Raw genomic sequence first — 16,843 nt, forward strand, 5'->3', positions numbered from 1 at the left:
TTGATGTTAAATCTTTTAAGCTTTTTTTGTTAAAGAATTGACTCTAGAGTGCATACAGTATTTTGTGTCCATGAAAAAAACTATTACAGAAAATATTACAATATTAAAGAATTGTTCTTGTTAATTTGATGAAAACATTTTAAATATCCAGTGCACTCACATCAGAATAACTTACAGATTTGTTGTTAGAATAATCAATTAATCGAAAAAATAATCGTTAGATTAATCAATTAGAAAATAATCGTTTGGTACAGCACTAATTATGTTATAAAAAAAGTTAGGGATGGTTTAAAATTATTGCAYAGTACTATAAATGTAATTAAAGACCCTATTTATTTATTTCAAATGACTCTTAACATTAGTATAAGCATAATACTCAGAGCTAAATTTACACTGCAGGCATGCTGTAACCTACCTAATTCTATACAGGTGATCCCTAAAGACCAGACATCCACCTTCCCATCATACTGGCCCTCATCCATAGCTAGAATCACCTCCGGGGCCATCCTGTGTGAAGATAAAAATCAGTTTTAAAGAAAAAACTCTCAAGCCTCTGTCAGGTAAATCTCATTAACAATGGATGATGGGCCTCATAACACATTGAAGTATATTTTCCCCCCTAACATTAATCAAATATGATCAAAAAAAGCAGTGTCTTTATTTAGAGTACATGCTGCCCAAAGGAATAACAGCAGAAAAGCACTGGAATATGTCAGCTGGCAGAGCTCAGCTGTGGGTGAACGAAAAACAAGAGGCTTTATTCATTTGTTTTATAAATCAAAGATAATTTAGACAAACACTGAGATGGTTCACAAGTTTTGATTGGAACAAAAACAAAAACAAATTAATGTACAATTGCCTTACCAATATGGCGTTCCAACAAAAGAGTTGGCAGGTGAGGCAATTGAGGCGGAGCCAAAGTCTGCCAGTTTGACCTGGCCCGGTTCAGTCAGCAGGATGTTRCCTGCTTTTACATCCCTGAGAAAAACAAAATGAAATGGTGTAAAACAAACAAAAAAAAACCTTGCAAACCTTTAGTAAGATCACTTACCTGTGTATCATGTTGTGGGAATGAAGGTAGGCCAGCCCCTGCAGAGCACCATGGGTAATGGCAGCAATCTCAACTTCTTGTAAAGGTTTTTTATGAACTACAAGAAAGAAAAACGTTCTAGGTAGTCATCGACGTCGTCACAAATACATAATAAAAATGAGCCCTTTAAGCTCCAACAGCAACAAATGTCTTTGCGGAAGAATTTTCTTTCTGCTCACCTTCCAGCAGGTCAGAGGCTGAGCCGAGGCAGTACTCCATCACCAGCTGGAAACACAAAAATAACAAGGATAACCTTGTTAACGCCACACATTCTGCAGGCTTACAGAGAAATATTCAAAAGGAAATAATTATTTGCTCCTGCTCGTGTAAACGTCTTACCCACGCTGTGTGCTCACGGAGGTAACAACCTTTGTATTCTATGCTGTTGGGGTGACGGATCCTCTGCAAAAACTTCACCTCCTTTATGATGTCCTGCCATTTCTGTTGGAGACAGGGACAGTCTTACTTGGCTTTCTGCACCGTACAGATAGCTGGAGAGGTCCACACAATCTTGTCTTGAAAAGATATAAATATGGTCGCTCTGCTCGCAAAACCTACCATCTGTTCAGAGTTAATGTAAAAGAATCAGCGGGGAGGACGGCAAGCTGGAACAAGAGCTAAAGTGTGATTCGTTTAATTTAGGAAACCTCTYTCCTTCCACTCCCACTCTTCACAAATGCTTTTTTTATTTGAATAAAAAACAAGTATTCATTTTTTCCCCTTCAGTAGTTTCTAAATTACATAACCAAATGTTTTTATACTTTCAAAAAGTAAATTGTGTTCTGACTGTGACTTCACATGTATAAGGGGTTTGYTTTAATTGCTTCACAGTATAGAGTGAAAACGTTATGGTCCAGTTGCGAATCATTACGTAAATAAAATCAATCTTATCTCACCTCATTAGACTGTTTGCCGCTGTAAGACATCTTCTTAATTGCCACCACCTCATTTGTTCGCACATCTCGTGCCTAGGAAACAAAGACTGCTGTTGGTGTACGTTTCAGATAATACTCAAACTCTGACTTTCTGTAGATTATCATCATCACAGAGGCATTTATTTATAACTTAACAGTAGGCGTGTAAAAGTACTTGGAAAAAAAATAATCCTCCTGAACAGTTGGTGGCAGTGTTTAACAGTTTGAAACATCACCAAGCTCAAAGAAGTGACAAAGAAGTGATTGTTTTCTTTTAGGGGTGCAACGATACAAGAAATTCACGGTTCGGTTCGATACTTTAGTCTCACGGTTCGATATTTTTTCGATACAAAAAAAGAGAAATTTCCATGCCCCTTTTAACTTGTAATTTATTTATATTCATTATGAACATTTGTTTAATCTCAAAAGTACAGTTTTTAAATTAAATGTTGCTGAAACAGCAAGTTTCTCAGTGGATCTGCACTCGACAATGCAGCCTAGGTGGAGTAGTCGAACACAGATCCACTGATCCTTCAACACAGAGCATCTTCAGAAGACATGTTGATAAATTAAATTTTTTAAATCTGTATTGTTCAACACGGTTCGATACGGGTACATGTATTGTTGCACCCCTATTTTCTTTATATACAGAACATATGCCTATGTAATCTGACTTATGGTGGCAAATGTTTTTGTTTTTTCTTCACCGTATCACAGTGTCATTTTATGTTCTGAAGGTTGCATGATTCTCTGTCCCTTTTGGTTAGGAATAGAGCTATCACTAAATCAGAAAAAGTTTAACACCCTCTAAATTCACTGTTGGTGAATATCAATATTGCACCTGTTCATTGGATAAAGTTATTAATATTAGTTTTAAACATGCAGTTGAGGGTCATCATTATTTGGCACAATGATGTGTTAAAATTAAAAATAAATCAACCAATAAACAATATAAAAGTAAAAGGCACCCCTAAAGTCATTAGATACGATAAATTGTGACACATTAATTAACCTTTTCTCAGCTGTAGCAATGAGTTTAAAAACAGGATAATGAAACTATTTTAATTAAAAATATGTCTCTGAAATAATTATTAAATCAAGTTTTTATTTATGTAGGTAAAAGTATGTTAAACAGCCTGGTAAAGTACACCAGAATGCAGGAAATGGCATCTATTTTGTTTAAAATCTTCTGAGGGAGGACCCCCAGACCCACCAACAGTGTGTATCCCCACTTTTAAAATGGTTCTGACACCCATGTTTATAAGGTAGTCACTGCCTGTATAAAGACAAAAGGAAATGACCAAAACACAGAAATCTGCAGAAAATTTTAAAGTAAAAAATTATGTAGTTTTCCTGGCCACCCCTGAGAAAAATGTCTGTCTCTGCCACTGCAATAAACTAAAAGTACTTTTACACACACTCTAAGTAAAGTCAACATATCATTTTTTTAGAGTGCATAAACAACTCCTTTCATGATGAGTTCTGGTCATAGTTCAATTTGTTGTGTGCAATGAGGCGTTTAAATTTTAAGTAAAGATTAAAATTTAAATAAAAGCATCATTTTTATGTTTTAAATATAACAACATAAATAAAAGCTACGATTTTAAAAAATCGTCAAAGAAATTACTTAAAGCACCGTAACAATAAATATGCTTCATTACAATGCACCTCTGCTGAACAGCATGGTGTAGCAACACTAAAAAACAGGTTCGTCATAACTTTACTAGTGATGCTAATAAAGCCCTTCACTTATTAGCAAAAATGCTCAAATCACTCCTAATCTTTACTGAACTATTMGTTACAAAACTTCACACAAATTCACGTTCSTGCCAACAGATGAGCTTAAGCGTAGTTTAAAGTTGGTATAAAGTGCAGCTGTCATACAAAGTAGACGGCGCCGAAGCTGCCATGGCCGATCTCTCGGAGGTCGGAGAAGAGCTTCTCTGGATCTTCCTTGAAGAAAAGCTCGGCCACCTCCGGATCCTTCAGGCTCCCTGCCCTCACCGAGGATGGCATCTTGGCTTACGTAGTCCCGTATCTCACCCGCACAGAGGGGACGGGACTATCTGGGCGCTGAGCTACACCGAAGCAGCCGTAGATTCATTTGCAGCGACGGACGAGCCAAAGGAAGCGCTCACATCGGCACCTGGACGGACGCAAGACGAAAGGAAAAGATCAGGGGTGTCAGGCAAAGGCGAGCTGGAACACAATCCTGCATACAAGGGAGGAGATGAGACACGACGGGATGAGTCAGTCAGAGAGTTTAAATGGAGATTTAAAAAAAAACGTGGTGATACATTGCCCACTTCTACACAGAACACAGTCATGCACAATATCTCTTTATGTTCAGCTGGACCTGCTGAGGCGGGACTCTTTGTTCTAACGCACATTTGGTCCAAGAGGTTTCTAATCGCCTGCCACTGAAAGACAAATGTTTTTACCCACGTTTGTCCAGTGCAGATGTCTGTTAGCAAAATACTTCATGAACCAACAAACAGATCTTAATGAAACTTTCAGTAAAGAAATAACTGAATGTAATGTACCTCTACAAGTGATTCAAGATGGCCACCACAGACTGACTTTAGAAAACATAAAAACTGCAATAATTCAGTCTATTTTACAAATACTGTGTTAACATTTGTTGTGGTTGTAGTCATTCACAACATTTACTCTTAGTATGACGTTTTACGATATAGCTTGATTGCACATGGCGCCCAATTTAAATAAAGATTTGAGTTGATTAGTTGTTGGAGATTGCGTCATCGACCACCACACCAACCTACACTTCAGTATGGCCACAAATGGCTCCAATTGTTTTGTTTAGCTGCGGTGGCCATTTTGGCTTTTTGATTTGGATTCAGTATGTGATGAGGACTTTTCTCAGCTACCACCACACAAACTTTCAGTCCAATGCATTCTAAAATGGTTGAGTTGTTGCAKTTTCCAAAATAGTATGAGCTTGCACATAAAACATAAYGGTCTAAAACTGTGGCATGAAAGGCAGCAGTTCTCATGCATTTATTCRAAGAAGCTTTTGAATGCAGTTTAATGTTTTTGGATTGATTTTGATTTTCATATCAGTATTATATTTTGACAAAGTTTTGTATTTGGAATAAGTGAAAATACCAAATAAAAAATGGGTGTTCTCAAATTCCCCAAACTATATTAGCATCCTATTTGTGTTACTGCTGTTAATAACTTACATACTAAAAAAAATCCTAAACCCAGTGTTTATTAATAAGACAAGAAGGCTGAAAGGGTCCTTGAAATATTCAACAGTAGCTCACCAGACCGCTAACGACMACAGCGAGGTCAGGAGCTCCTGAAATATTTGAAACATTAACTCTGTTCACACCTTTGGGTGCAAACACCAACACAATTAACTCACTGCAGAGTCATCAGTGGTGCGTGGCTTTAGACTGCTTCAGCATTTACTGCAGATCTGAGAGCCACTGGAACGAGTGGAAGAATGCAAATATCCCAGTTCACAGATTGATTTCACGTCCACAGCAAGCAGGCGGCCCACAGTAATGATGAGTTTGCTGCACAGGACGATCAATTCAGACGTGGGCTGTTCTGTAAACTGGGTTTGTCGCTTCTACTCTGGTTAATAGATGTAATCAGTGTACGGTGAAAAATTGGCAAATTAAATTGTAACTACTCTCTGTGAAAACTGTCTTGTTTACAATAGACCACATGCGCTACCATTAAAAATGAAGTTTCCTTTATATTGCYCCACCAAGTTACAAAAATGACTGAAAACATTTGGGGAGGCTGTGAATTTAACAAGCAACAACGCAGATATAATTAAGTAATAATACAGATAACTGAGCTACAAAAAACCATGTCGCAAATAGAATATAACAGTAGGACAAAAGACAAACAGAAAAAATATTTAAGTATTTATTTTTTCTCCTGTTTGCATTATTAAGGTTTAGGCAGGTCAAGGCAAAACAATCCTCTTCAGCCAACAAAGAATAAAGTGTAGACTTTTTAATTTAACGTTTTCCAACATAACGTAGCAATATAAAATAATTATAATCGTCAGTTGAATATTTAGACTGATGTTTTACTATTAAAAATAATCATCAATAGCTCCACCTGAGAATACAAAGCTGAATAAAAGTCAGGCACATCTGTGGGCAGCACGTGGGGACACTATGCCTTTTTGTCAAAATCAATGTTTTTTAAATCAAATAAAGCAGGATTTAAATATTTTAAAAAGTCCAAAAAATCTGCACATAGTGCAGCAGAAGTTGATGAGCTCTATTGCTCTGTTGAAAGTCAAATTAAACAAATGCAAGAATTTAAAGTCTCTATTATTTGAGCTGTGCATAAACTGCGATCTAAACTGTTCCATAAATTTGGAGGAGCCACTGCAAAAGCTCCATAATCTTTAGATTTCAATTTAGATCATAGGACATTTATAAGAGACGTGTTCTTCTGGCTGCTTAAAGACCATTTAAAAGCTTAAAAGTTAACAGTAAAATGTTAATATTCTGAAAGCAAACAGGAAGCCACTGAAAAGATGCCAAGACTAGGGTTATGTGTTCTCACTTCTTTGTTGCTGTGCTTCCCACAACCAGGGTGCCATTCACACCGGGGGGGAGTCCTTATGGCAGCAGGCCCCAAAGAAATTAACCAGAATATTTTCTAACTTTTAAAATAACTAAGTGATATTTATCAACATAAAGACCTTAACTATTAACTCAGAGTTTACTATGTTGAATTGGTTAGATGTAAAATATTAATTTTATATAAAAATACAATTAAAATTTGTACTTGGAACATCACTCATAGTGAGACTAGTGCTGGTAAATATAGTGTACTGATTTGTATCAGGCCTCTGGGTAAAATCCCATATAATCATTTCACACCTAAACCCAGTAATCTGTAACATGTAATAATGTTACAAAGACACACAGTCTGACTTCATATTGATTCATAATAAAAAATTTCTTCAATATAAAATGATCCTTTTACACTCGATGGAAAGATGAAACAATAAAGAGTCTGGCATGTCTCCTCGCAGTCAGAAATACTTTTAGCGACTCTAAATAGAACTGATTTCCAGAGTTTTATCTGATCATATCGTATTCGTCGCCAATCCAGTTTATCTGCATTTTTTCAGTAGCAGCATAACTTAAAGCTTCACGACATGTCCTAGATTTCCTGTTTAACCACAACAGACAAAGCACAGCTATTGTTGGAATAATCTAAAAATCTCTGCTCTGAATGATTTATCCTCAAACTGAAAACATGTTGCTCAGAAAATGACTAAATCATAAACAAATATTGAAAAAGAAAAAAGTTTTCCTGTAGCACAAGTTTCAGAAATAACCTGAGGCAATAMTTCCTCACGCTGAATGTAGTGTGATTCATTCAGGATGCATATTTTTGATTCATTATCATCGAGACAACAATAATTCCATGTTAATATGCTTGTTAATAAGCAATTAAACCATTTATACTCTAACCATGTTTTTACATTCAAAACATGACACCTGCAAAGAAAGGGTTGGGCAAAATTGTATTGTGTGCAATTAATCATCAGGAAAAACTGTCAACAATTAATATTGCTTTGCAATTAGTGTCCTGATACATCTCAGTAATCCAGGTAAAAAAATCAAAAAGAAAAAAAATTGTATAGGTCTTCTGGACGGGTTCTTCTCTAATGAAACGTTTCGTCTCTCCTCCAAGAGACTTCTTCAATCTGAGAGTTTCAGGCAAAATTCAGGCTTTTAAGCACTGCCTCCATGTGACTGATACTCACATCACATGGCTATCGTTGACACCTAATTAACACCTATTGTTAACAGGGGGTGGAGTGATACTGGCAATAGCAGCACTGTAGGGAGGGGGACAACTGAAAACGAAGGCCTCCACCTCTGTTTAACGATGGACGGTCTTTCTTCACAAAAATGGCTTCTTTTACTCCTCTCTCAAACCAACGTTCCTCTCTATCAAGAATGAGAACATCCTCATCTCTGAAAGAGTGACCGCTGGCCTGTAAATGAGTGAAAACTGCAGAGTTCTGGCCATTAGATGTAGCTCGTCTGTGTTGGGACATTCTTTTGAACAGTGGCTGCTTTGTTTCCCCGATGTATAACTGGTCGCAGTCCTCCTGGCACTTAACAGCATATACAACATTGCTCTGTTTGTGCCRGGGCACCGGATCTTTGGGGTGAACCAGCCTTTGCCGTAATGTGTTTTGGGGTTTGAAAGCCACTGGGACATCATGTTTAGAAAATAAACGTCTCAGTTTCTCCGAAACACCCGCAACATACGGAATAACCACTGATTTGGGTCTGGATTTGGGGTCTTCATTTTCACCTGAAGGTTGCATGGAATCCTGTCTGTGTTTCCTGTCTGCTTTCAGGAAAGCCCAGTCAGGATAACCACACTGCTCCAGGGCCTGTCGTGTGTGTGATTTCTCTTTCTGCCTGGCTCCTGGGTTTGTAGGGACACTGTCTGCTCTGTGGTACAGAGTCCTGATCACTCCTAACTTGTGTTCCAGTGGGTGGTGGGAGTCAAAACGCAAATATTGGTCTGTGTGGGTGRGCTTACGATACACGCCAGTTTCCAACCATCCTCCATCCGAAACTGAGACATCGCAATCCAGGAACGCCAACCTGCCATTTTTTACATCCTCTCGTGTGAACTTTATATGTTCATCCACAGAGTTGATGTTTAATTTTAACCCAGGTGTCATCAACATATCTGAACCAATGGCTCGGTGGCACCCCTGAAATGGACATCAAGGCTCTCTTTTCCACTTCCTCCATGTACAGGTTTGCAACAATAGGAGAAACTGGGGATCCCATGGCACACCCATGTTTCTGCCTATAATATTGCCCCCGTAGGTGAAGTAGGTTGACTCCAGGCACAGTTCAATTAGTGCCTCGTGATGACTTATTTTTGTGAGCTCGAGGCATACCGCGTTACTAAACATGCCACTCCATATTGTTGAAAAGGTGGGTTTCAATTCAGTTTACAATTTTAAAACTTGTTAAAATGAAGAACTTAGTTTGATGATTTGTAAGCATATATTAGAACTGATTTTGAGTCAAAAACATGTAAATACAACTGCCATCTATTAATCATTACCAGCCAACTTACGCAATAATCACGCRTCATTTTTTTTGCCAATATCGCCCAACCCTACAAAAAATAAAAATAAATAAATAAATGCTTAACAGCTGTCAGCTTCTTTGTAACAGTGGTATGATTTTCTTTTAACTAAAACTACAAATTACTAAAATGTTTAGAGTCTTCAGAAGTACATGTGCAAGAGTGAGCAAATGGTCTCATTGTAAAAATCAGCATAATGAATGTTTAGAAAATAAAAAAACTGCTTTTAACTTCTGGAAAAATAGAGAAGTCTCTTGATCTTTAAGGAGTCAGAAAAAACAACAACTCTTAAACKTATGTAAAGTTAAAGATTACATAACTTTGCCATTTCATTAAAACAAAAGCATCACAAGTTACACACACTAATGAAAAGGCAACACGCACAGGCCGAGGAGCAAGAGGTTCAGCCGAGAAAAAGGCAAACTGGAAGAAAGCAGAGGGACATAATAAATAATCTAATATTTTATTTATTCCCTATGGTAGATTTCTCCAAGACGCAAAAATAAATAAATAAAAATAAAATCAGCTAAACAAGTGCATCACTGGCTAGCTGTAAACTATCTGCTAAACTGATGATCATTGTCTGTAGCAGCCATGTTGAATTGGGTTCCAGCAGGTAATGCAAAAGTTTTAAGCAAAGATGTTGCACGATGTACTGTGACTGACTCAGAGCTACTACCACAACAAAGCTAGCTTAATATTTGTCACTTAATGGCAGATTAAATGCGAACATTTGTGAGTATTTACAGAGATGCTCCATTTGGATCAAGCTGCTGTTACAAAGCACTTTATGCATTTGATAACAAGAACACCTCAAATCCCTGTTTTAATTACAGAACTGATTAACTTAATGTGACTGTTTTATTTCTTTCGTGCAAACAAACCTTGAGAGTAAATACTTGTTCTCTCATATGAATGCTTCCTGAGTGTGTTTAGCAGGATGCCTAATGCTGCATTGCTGAATAATTCACAACAGAAATGCACCTAAGTGGTACATCTTATAAACWTATCAGCTACATCTAGCTGGTCCTGGTCCACATGAAATTATGTTTTAAGGACACAACGTGATTTAATTTTTCAAATCCTAAAAGGGAAAGCGTCCCATTATAGTTTGCTGGGAGAAAAAATAAATAAATAAATCAGCAACTATGTGTATCTTTCAGTTAACTTCAACATAAAATGCTCTGGTTTTAAAGTGGAAATTAAAAGAATTAGGAGTACAAAAACACCAGCGTCTGTCTCTTGATCAGAYGATTGAGTAACTATATTAGATTACTCACTGATGATTAATCTGATGCCCAATAATGGCAACATTACGGCTGTTTGCTGAGCAGAAATGTTAATTTCATGACCTGCATAAGAGCGGTTATCCAAATGGCTTACACATCGAGTTTCTTTCCCAAGATGGAGGGTGGGGTGTCCGCGTGGTCGCTTCCCCGGCTGATTACAGATTGTGAATGGAGTGGAGGAAGTGAAAACTCTCTGGTTTCCAAATTTCAACAACACCACATCCCATTTATTTATTTATTTTTAATGCTACAGAGAAGATGAGGAATGGAAAGGGGGAATGAAGTGTGCAAACATAAAGAGGGTTGTTTCTCTCATGGAGCCTTCTCCTGTTGAGGTAAAAGCCAAAAACAGAAACAACAAATAATGYACCAAAGTGTGTCTGAAAAAAGAGGTACTAGAGGAAGTCAATTAGAAAAGCTGGCAAAAAAAAAAATACTGATTCACACAGCTGTATCTAAAGTTGTAATTAGTCAGGATGTAAGCATAGCCTCACTCATAAAAAGTTACTAATTTGCACAGAAGAGACAAATTTTTGATGCACAGTTTTAACAGATCTATCTTCTCCTTGCTCACAGTGTGACTCATCAGATATGGTGTCTGGAACAATGCAGCAAACCCAAAACCCAGCAAGTTTCATCACTCTGAACAAACTGCATAACAACAGATGACTGACCCTACTTTAGTGGTTTTCAAAAGGTAATTGTATTCATTTTTTTATGTCACGAAACATTGCTGTTAAAACCTGCCAAAAGCACTAACGCTCACTGATGTGAAAAAACACTTGTTGGTTTAGGAACATTTAAAAAGTCTACATCATCACAMTATAGGTGCCAGTACCAGTCAAAATGGCCAAGGCAATTTAAAATTCTTTGAAAGAAGGACCATCCCCCATCACCGTTCAATGCTGGAAAACAAAAATCATCTTATGAAGAAAAGGGATGACTTTATATGCAATCTCWTCATGTAATACTTTATGTTATCTGGTAGACTCAGCAACTACCACACCAGATTTTAGCTCTGTGTTTATAATACTGGCTGGTTTATTGTAGATTATTAATCTTGCTGTGGTTGCTATTTTATATCAGGATGACTCCAAATAGTACTTAGTTATAGATATATATTTAATGATTATAAACTTAGAAATCCATGAAAATCACTGCAGTTTTGCAATCCTTTCATCCAGTAAGTTTCCTGCTCTATTATACTCTGACACAGCGTGGCTGGAAAATATTTTCTGCAGAGGCAGACTGAGGAGAAAAAAGCTTGACAAGATTTCCTTCAGTGTCTAATCCATTGTTTCTCCTGGGAGACATTTAAATCCAGCATGCTATTTGYCCATCTACTGAATTAAAAATGGCACACAAAACAAAGCAAAACCCTGTTTTTGCTGCGTTGAGATGCTCTCACAGCTTATGTCCGCATACCTCTGAGCATCAGCTAGCAGGTAGGGCTTAGAAGTAAACAAAGGGTGCTGTTCTTTTGACAAGCATGAAGATAAATAAAAAAAAATCAAGAAATGGCTGGTCCAGAAACCAGGAAATGATCTGTGATAACACAAAAGGTTAACGTCAACATATCTATACAGGTCTTGTTTGAAGGCTGCTTAAAAAAATAAAACAAAGACAGGTGAACAGCTCATACTGCAGTGTTTACTCCGCTGAGCCCACATATAAATAGCGCACAGATCATAAAATGTGTGGGTGCAGGAGAGCGATCACATCATGTAATGTAGAAAAAAAGGTTTAACCTGCTGCCAAGCACTGCTGATCCAATGGGTCATGAACAAGTTAAGCGACAAAAAGGCACAGATATAATAAACCAAGCAGAGGTACATCGCTGAGTTACGCAATATCATCACGCAAATCTGAGGAATGCGGCTCACGTCAGCGTATAAAACAGTAATCAGCAGCCGATTTAGACACATAAACTAGGATACAATTATATATGCATGCACAATGTGCTTGTGTGCTGCTTGTAAACACAACAAGCAGCAYAGATGGCGAAATTTACGTGCGACATGCATGGATGGGGAGGCAGGACCGATGYCATCTCCCATATGTATCAATACAGTATGTGGCTCATTATAGACCATTGCGGATAAGGAAACTTCCCAAAGGGACACAGCCGAAGCAGAACTTGGCTTTGGCGTAAATTTAATGGACARAAACAAAATAATAAAAACGAGGGAGTGGCACTGCTTGCAAACGATAGTTGCATAAAGCGGATTAGCAAGCTAACGCTTCTAGCTAACACTCCTGTGATGGAGAAGCATTGCGTGCCCAGCATTATTTACAGCGAAAACACTGAGTAGCTTCCCGATTACAACCGTGTCAAAACCAAAACAAACGCTTTGACGTTAACTGGACAATGCCCAGTTAGAAATAAAATAATAAATCGAGAAATAAAGTCACAGAATGAAGTGGGAGAGTAACTTTCTGTTAGCATGAGGATAGCAATAAATTGGAGGAGCTATGTCCGAAACTAAAATGTTATAATTCAGCTCCATATTGAAGCTTAATAATCGTAGCAAAAAAAGCTAATCAACTCACCCAGCAAAAAGGAAACCACACAGGTTGAGGAGTGGAAAGTAATCCTGTCGCCCCGACCACAGCAGCGCAAAGGTGGCTAAATCACAGACAGGCAATGCCGTCCAGAGAAATCAAAGCTTGGAGTTGCTAGTTAGCTATGCTAATTTGCTAATCTCGCAGCATAATTGCCCTAACTCGAATATATCTATCTGCCTTCCAGTCTTTGTCCCCATTACCGGTGTTTGTTTCTGGTCATTCAGGCTGGTTTTGCAGCGGGGATAAATTTAAATCATCGTGAGGCTAGCTGAGTTGGCTAACGAGTGGCCAGACATTATCTGTCACCACGGAGCTGGTTGAAAACAAGCAGCCTGCGGCCAACAACCCGCTAGCTGCTAACGTTAAAGCAAAGCAAGGCAAGCAGCAAAGTTTCTCTCTTCGATAGGCAGTTCCCTAAAAATGGCGGCGAAGAGAATCTCCTCCCCTCCACCGAAAAGGGAGGCAAAAAAAAAAAGAAAAGGCTTTAAAAACAATGTTGGTCAATATGCAGTTTTTGTAGGGGGTCTGGTTGAAGATGACTGGGTAAAACAACTGCAATGTCCTCCTAAAAAAACCTCTTAAATAAAAGCAACGCAAACGCCATAGAGGTTAGTGAAAGCCATGCACATTAATGAGTGTCAACACAATATTGGTCCTGGAGCACATAACAGCACAAACAGCAGTCTCTCTCTCCTCTCTGTTTGGCTTTATGCACTTTCAGCCACAGAGCCCCTAACCTGATTAACTGTTTCAGTCTTAAGCTGTCCTCTATAAATAGCTAGTTAACTTACAGACCATGATAAACACTCTTTATATCATAAAACAGGGATGCTAGGTGTCTCCCATATGTAAACAGTAAACTAAAAATATATATATATTCTAGTTGTACTTTCAAAAGACCACWCTATCTGGAATATCAGCACTTTGTTTATATAATATGGCATGCTGTTGTAGCATATATAATAAATACACAATCTGCACTGTTTGTTTTATTCATCCATGGTCATGCTGTTTAAGCCAAAGCATGACTATTTATAAATAATAATAATAAGGTATTATGTTTCTGAGACAGACTGCAGACATAGCCTTATATTCAGTGAGAGGGAGGAAAAAAAAACATAAAGGGGAAAAATACAATGTGCATGGCAGCAGAGAGGTTAAAGATGGACATTCCACAACAGGCAGCAGGCTGGGAGACCAATCAGCATCCAGGASAGGATGCAGTGGGATTTGATTGGTTGCCTGGCATCGCTGTTGTCATGATGATGAGAATCAGGGCCTGCCTGTGTGGTCTGTATGCAGGAGCTGAAGCAAAGGATACGGATGGATAGGCTGCAGAACTATCCGTCCCTAAAACYAGCCAGGCTATATGTACAGCACTGTGCAGGAAGTCCCTCTTTTCTTTATTTCGCTTGCAAGACTTTCTCTTAAAATTGTATTTTACTTTTCTCGTAAGAAACAGGAACTGTTCTTTTACGATCATTTTGCCAAAAATGCCATTTTAATTTTAGCAATGAACTTCCTCTTATTGCCAGGAAGAAAACACTTAAAATAACAAAAATCCAGGTTTTATTCATTAAAAACAAAAAAACAAACATATKTACTGGCATTTCTTCACAGGAAACCCGTACAGATAACACAAAGAAGCACAAATACGAACAAAATGCTTGTGGAAGCTTCAGCGTGCAGGTTCTAACATCGTGCACGCCGTTTCTCTGCTTTAACTGCTTTTAAAACGTATGATGGAAGCGCTGTTGTTGAAAACACAACACTTTCCTCGTTTTCCTTTGAACGTCAGTAATGTAAAAACAGGTTTAACATAAAAAGGGGAAAAGATGAGAACAGCCAATTTGCTCCGACACTAAACTTGTCACAAAGCCACTAAGGACAGCAGTAAAAACATCGTTCTGGTTGGTTCACACAAACATTGGCTGCTGGTGGAAACTGGATGAAACTAGCTGAAAACATCGTTTAAAACACCAATAAACTTTACTTAAAGACGAATAAACTGATGCAATAAAACGGAGGACTAAAGCTAATTTTAAAGCATGTTTTTTACACTAAACACWAATAGTGATGTAAATTAATCCCACCCAAAAAAAACAAAGATTTGTTTGTTACTGCACAACGTGTTTTTACAGATAAAAATGTATTTTATCCCTGACAAAATCACAGTTTGAAGAGTAAAGGAGACATCGATGAGAAAAGAAACACCCAGGGAGGTAAACAGTTGTGTTACAAACTGAAAAGCACAAAAACACTGATGGTTGTGGAGAACAAAAAATACAACATTCCTGACAAGTTTCTGTAAAGTCAAGATCCAAAGTRCCACCTGTCACTGTGGCTGTCTAAAGTTAAACAATGTGTCGAACTCTAATGCAACTCAACAACCTAATCTGTTCCAAATTATATATTTACAACTTCACCTGCACCCACTTCAAATAAAAATGCATCTGGTTTATGGTTCGTGTTTCATTTGAAAAACCTTCGAAGATGCTCGTTATAAAATGCTGAAAAAGAAAACGAAGAACTGTAAGAGAACCAATAACGTGAGCTCAGGAAGAGGTAAAATGAGAAAAAAAAACTAACATTTTGTTGAAAACTTAAAAAGGTTTCTTACAACAAGAACAAAAACATCAAGCCGGGGGGGCTGACGAAGCTGCCGACTGAGCTTCAGGCACTTCCTGGGTGAGCAGGAAACACCAGAACCTTCATGAGAGGGCTGAAACCTCAAGACAAGTAGCCCTTTTTAGCTCTGTATCTCTGCACCTACTCTTCTCTCAGCTCTGTTCTAGAGGCCAAACAGTCCAAGCCTGGGCCTTTTTTCTTTCTTTTATTTTTTTACAGAAGCATCGTTCCTACCCTTCATTACCGCCGCCTTTAATCAAACAAATGACAATCGACGGTTTCTCTGTTTTCATTCCATCGTCTGATCCAAATTTTAATCCCACTTTGCAGAGTGCACACTAAATCAGGTGCAGGCTTTTTGCACACAGCAACCCATAAATCTAATCACTTCATTTTTCCTCCTTTCTCTTCCAGCCGTTTGAAGACTTAAGTCTTCCTAACTCTTTAAAGGGGAAGCTTGATGATCTGAACACGCRCACACACTTCCTTACGGAGTGGAGGAAGCTCATTAACACCACCCTGCACTTCATTTGCTTGTATTGCTTAAGAAGTGGAACTATTATCATTTCCTCTACCCAGCTTCTCCTCTGCTTTAAGTGTGTCCTCTCTCCTGAGTGACGAGCAGGCTTCAGCAGTTGGGATCCTTTTCGTTCCAGGAGAGTGCGGCTCAGCCCACTTTAGCCCAGCTGAGGAAGGAAGGGATGTCTCTCACAGGCACGTTGCGGGTCAACGCTTTGACCCGGAGGTTGCGGTCATCTGTGAGGAGCACCACTTCTCTCTGGAGCCTCACTGTCCCATCTGGTTGTTGGATAAAAAAAAAACAAAACATGCAAGATAATTGAAAGGACATTTTATTCCAGCAACATTTGCAAAAAAAAAAGAGATTTGTTGACATTCGGTGCTACGTACTTTTCTGAGGTGGCGTCAAATCTTTAGCGTTGTCTTTGCAGTAATGAAGACAGCAGGACAAGATCACATCATCATTGTTACCCTGAGGAAAACATTTTATTAGCATTGACGACTGCTTTTGTTGTAAACAAATAAAACAAAAAACTCTTTATTTAAAGGGATCCATGATTAGTTGTAACATTAGACTTTATTTGATAAACATGTATTTTAACTGTAAAATAAAGACTGTAAAAGTACTGTAGGGTGTTCAGTTTTTATCATTTTTAAACTAAAAGTTTAAAAATAAATTACACGGACGGGGCCATCTTATTTACACA

General features: G+C 38.1%; 2 protein-coding genes across 2 annotated transcripts in view; both read right to left on the reverse strand.

Moving 5' to 3' along the window:
• LOC106523502 (serine/threonine-protein kinase TAO1) overlaps window positions 1-13,683 on the reverse strand; it is a 22,377-nt gene extending 8,694 nt beyond the window's left edge. Inside the window, exons 1-8 of the mRNA XM_014016923.1 lie at window positions 12,975-13,683; window positions 3,889-4,150; window positions 1,987-2,058; window positions 1,430-1,531; window positions 1,270-1,315; window positions 1,052-1,148; window positions 865-978; window positions 416-507 (exon numbers count right to left, since the gene is read on the reverse strand). Coding sequence (XP_013872377.1) covers window positions 416-507; window positions 865-978; window positions 1,052-1,148; window positions 1,270-1,315; window positions 1,430-1,531; window positions 1,987-2,058; window positions 3,889-4,020 — 655 coding nt within the window. The 5' untranslated portion in view covers window positions 4,021-4,150; window positions 12,975-13,683. The remainder of the gene's footprint in view (window positions 1-415; window positions 508-864; window positions 979-1,051; window positions 1,149-1,269; window positions 1,316-1,429; window positions 1,532-1,986; window positions 2,059-3,888; window positions 4,151-12,974) is intronic.
• A 380-nt stretch (window positions 13,684-14,063) lies between these two features.
• The window catches only part of smg6 (SMG6 nonsense mediated mRNA decay factor), a gene marked incomplete in the record, with an annotated part of 17,277 nt that continues 14,497 nt past the window's right edge, over window positions 14,064-16,843 (reverse strand). The window contains 2 exon segments of the mRNA XM_014016924.1: window positions 14,064-16,415; window positions 16,527-16,608. Of these exon segments, the coding sequence (XP_013872378.1) occupies window positions 16,285-16,415; window positions 16,527-16,608 (213 nt within the window).

Source organism: Austrofundulus limnaeus, unplaced genomic scaffold, assembly GCF_001266775.1.
Source record: "Austrofundulus limnaeus strain Quisiro unplaced genomic scaffold, Austrofundulus_limnaeus-1.0 Scaffold157, whole genome shotgun sequence".
Taxonomy (NCBI): Eukaryota; Metazoa; Chordata; class Actinopteri; order Cyprinodontiformes; family Rivulidae; genus Austrofundulus; species Austrofundulus limnaeus.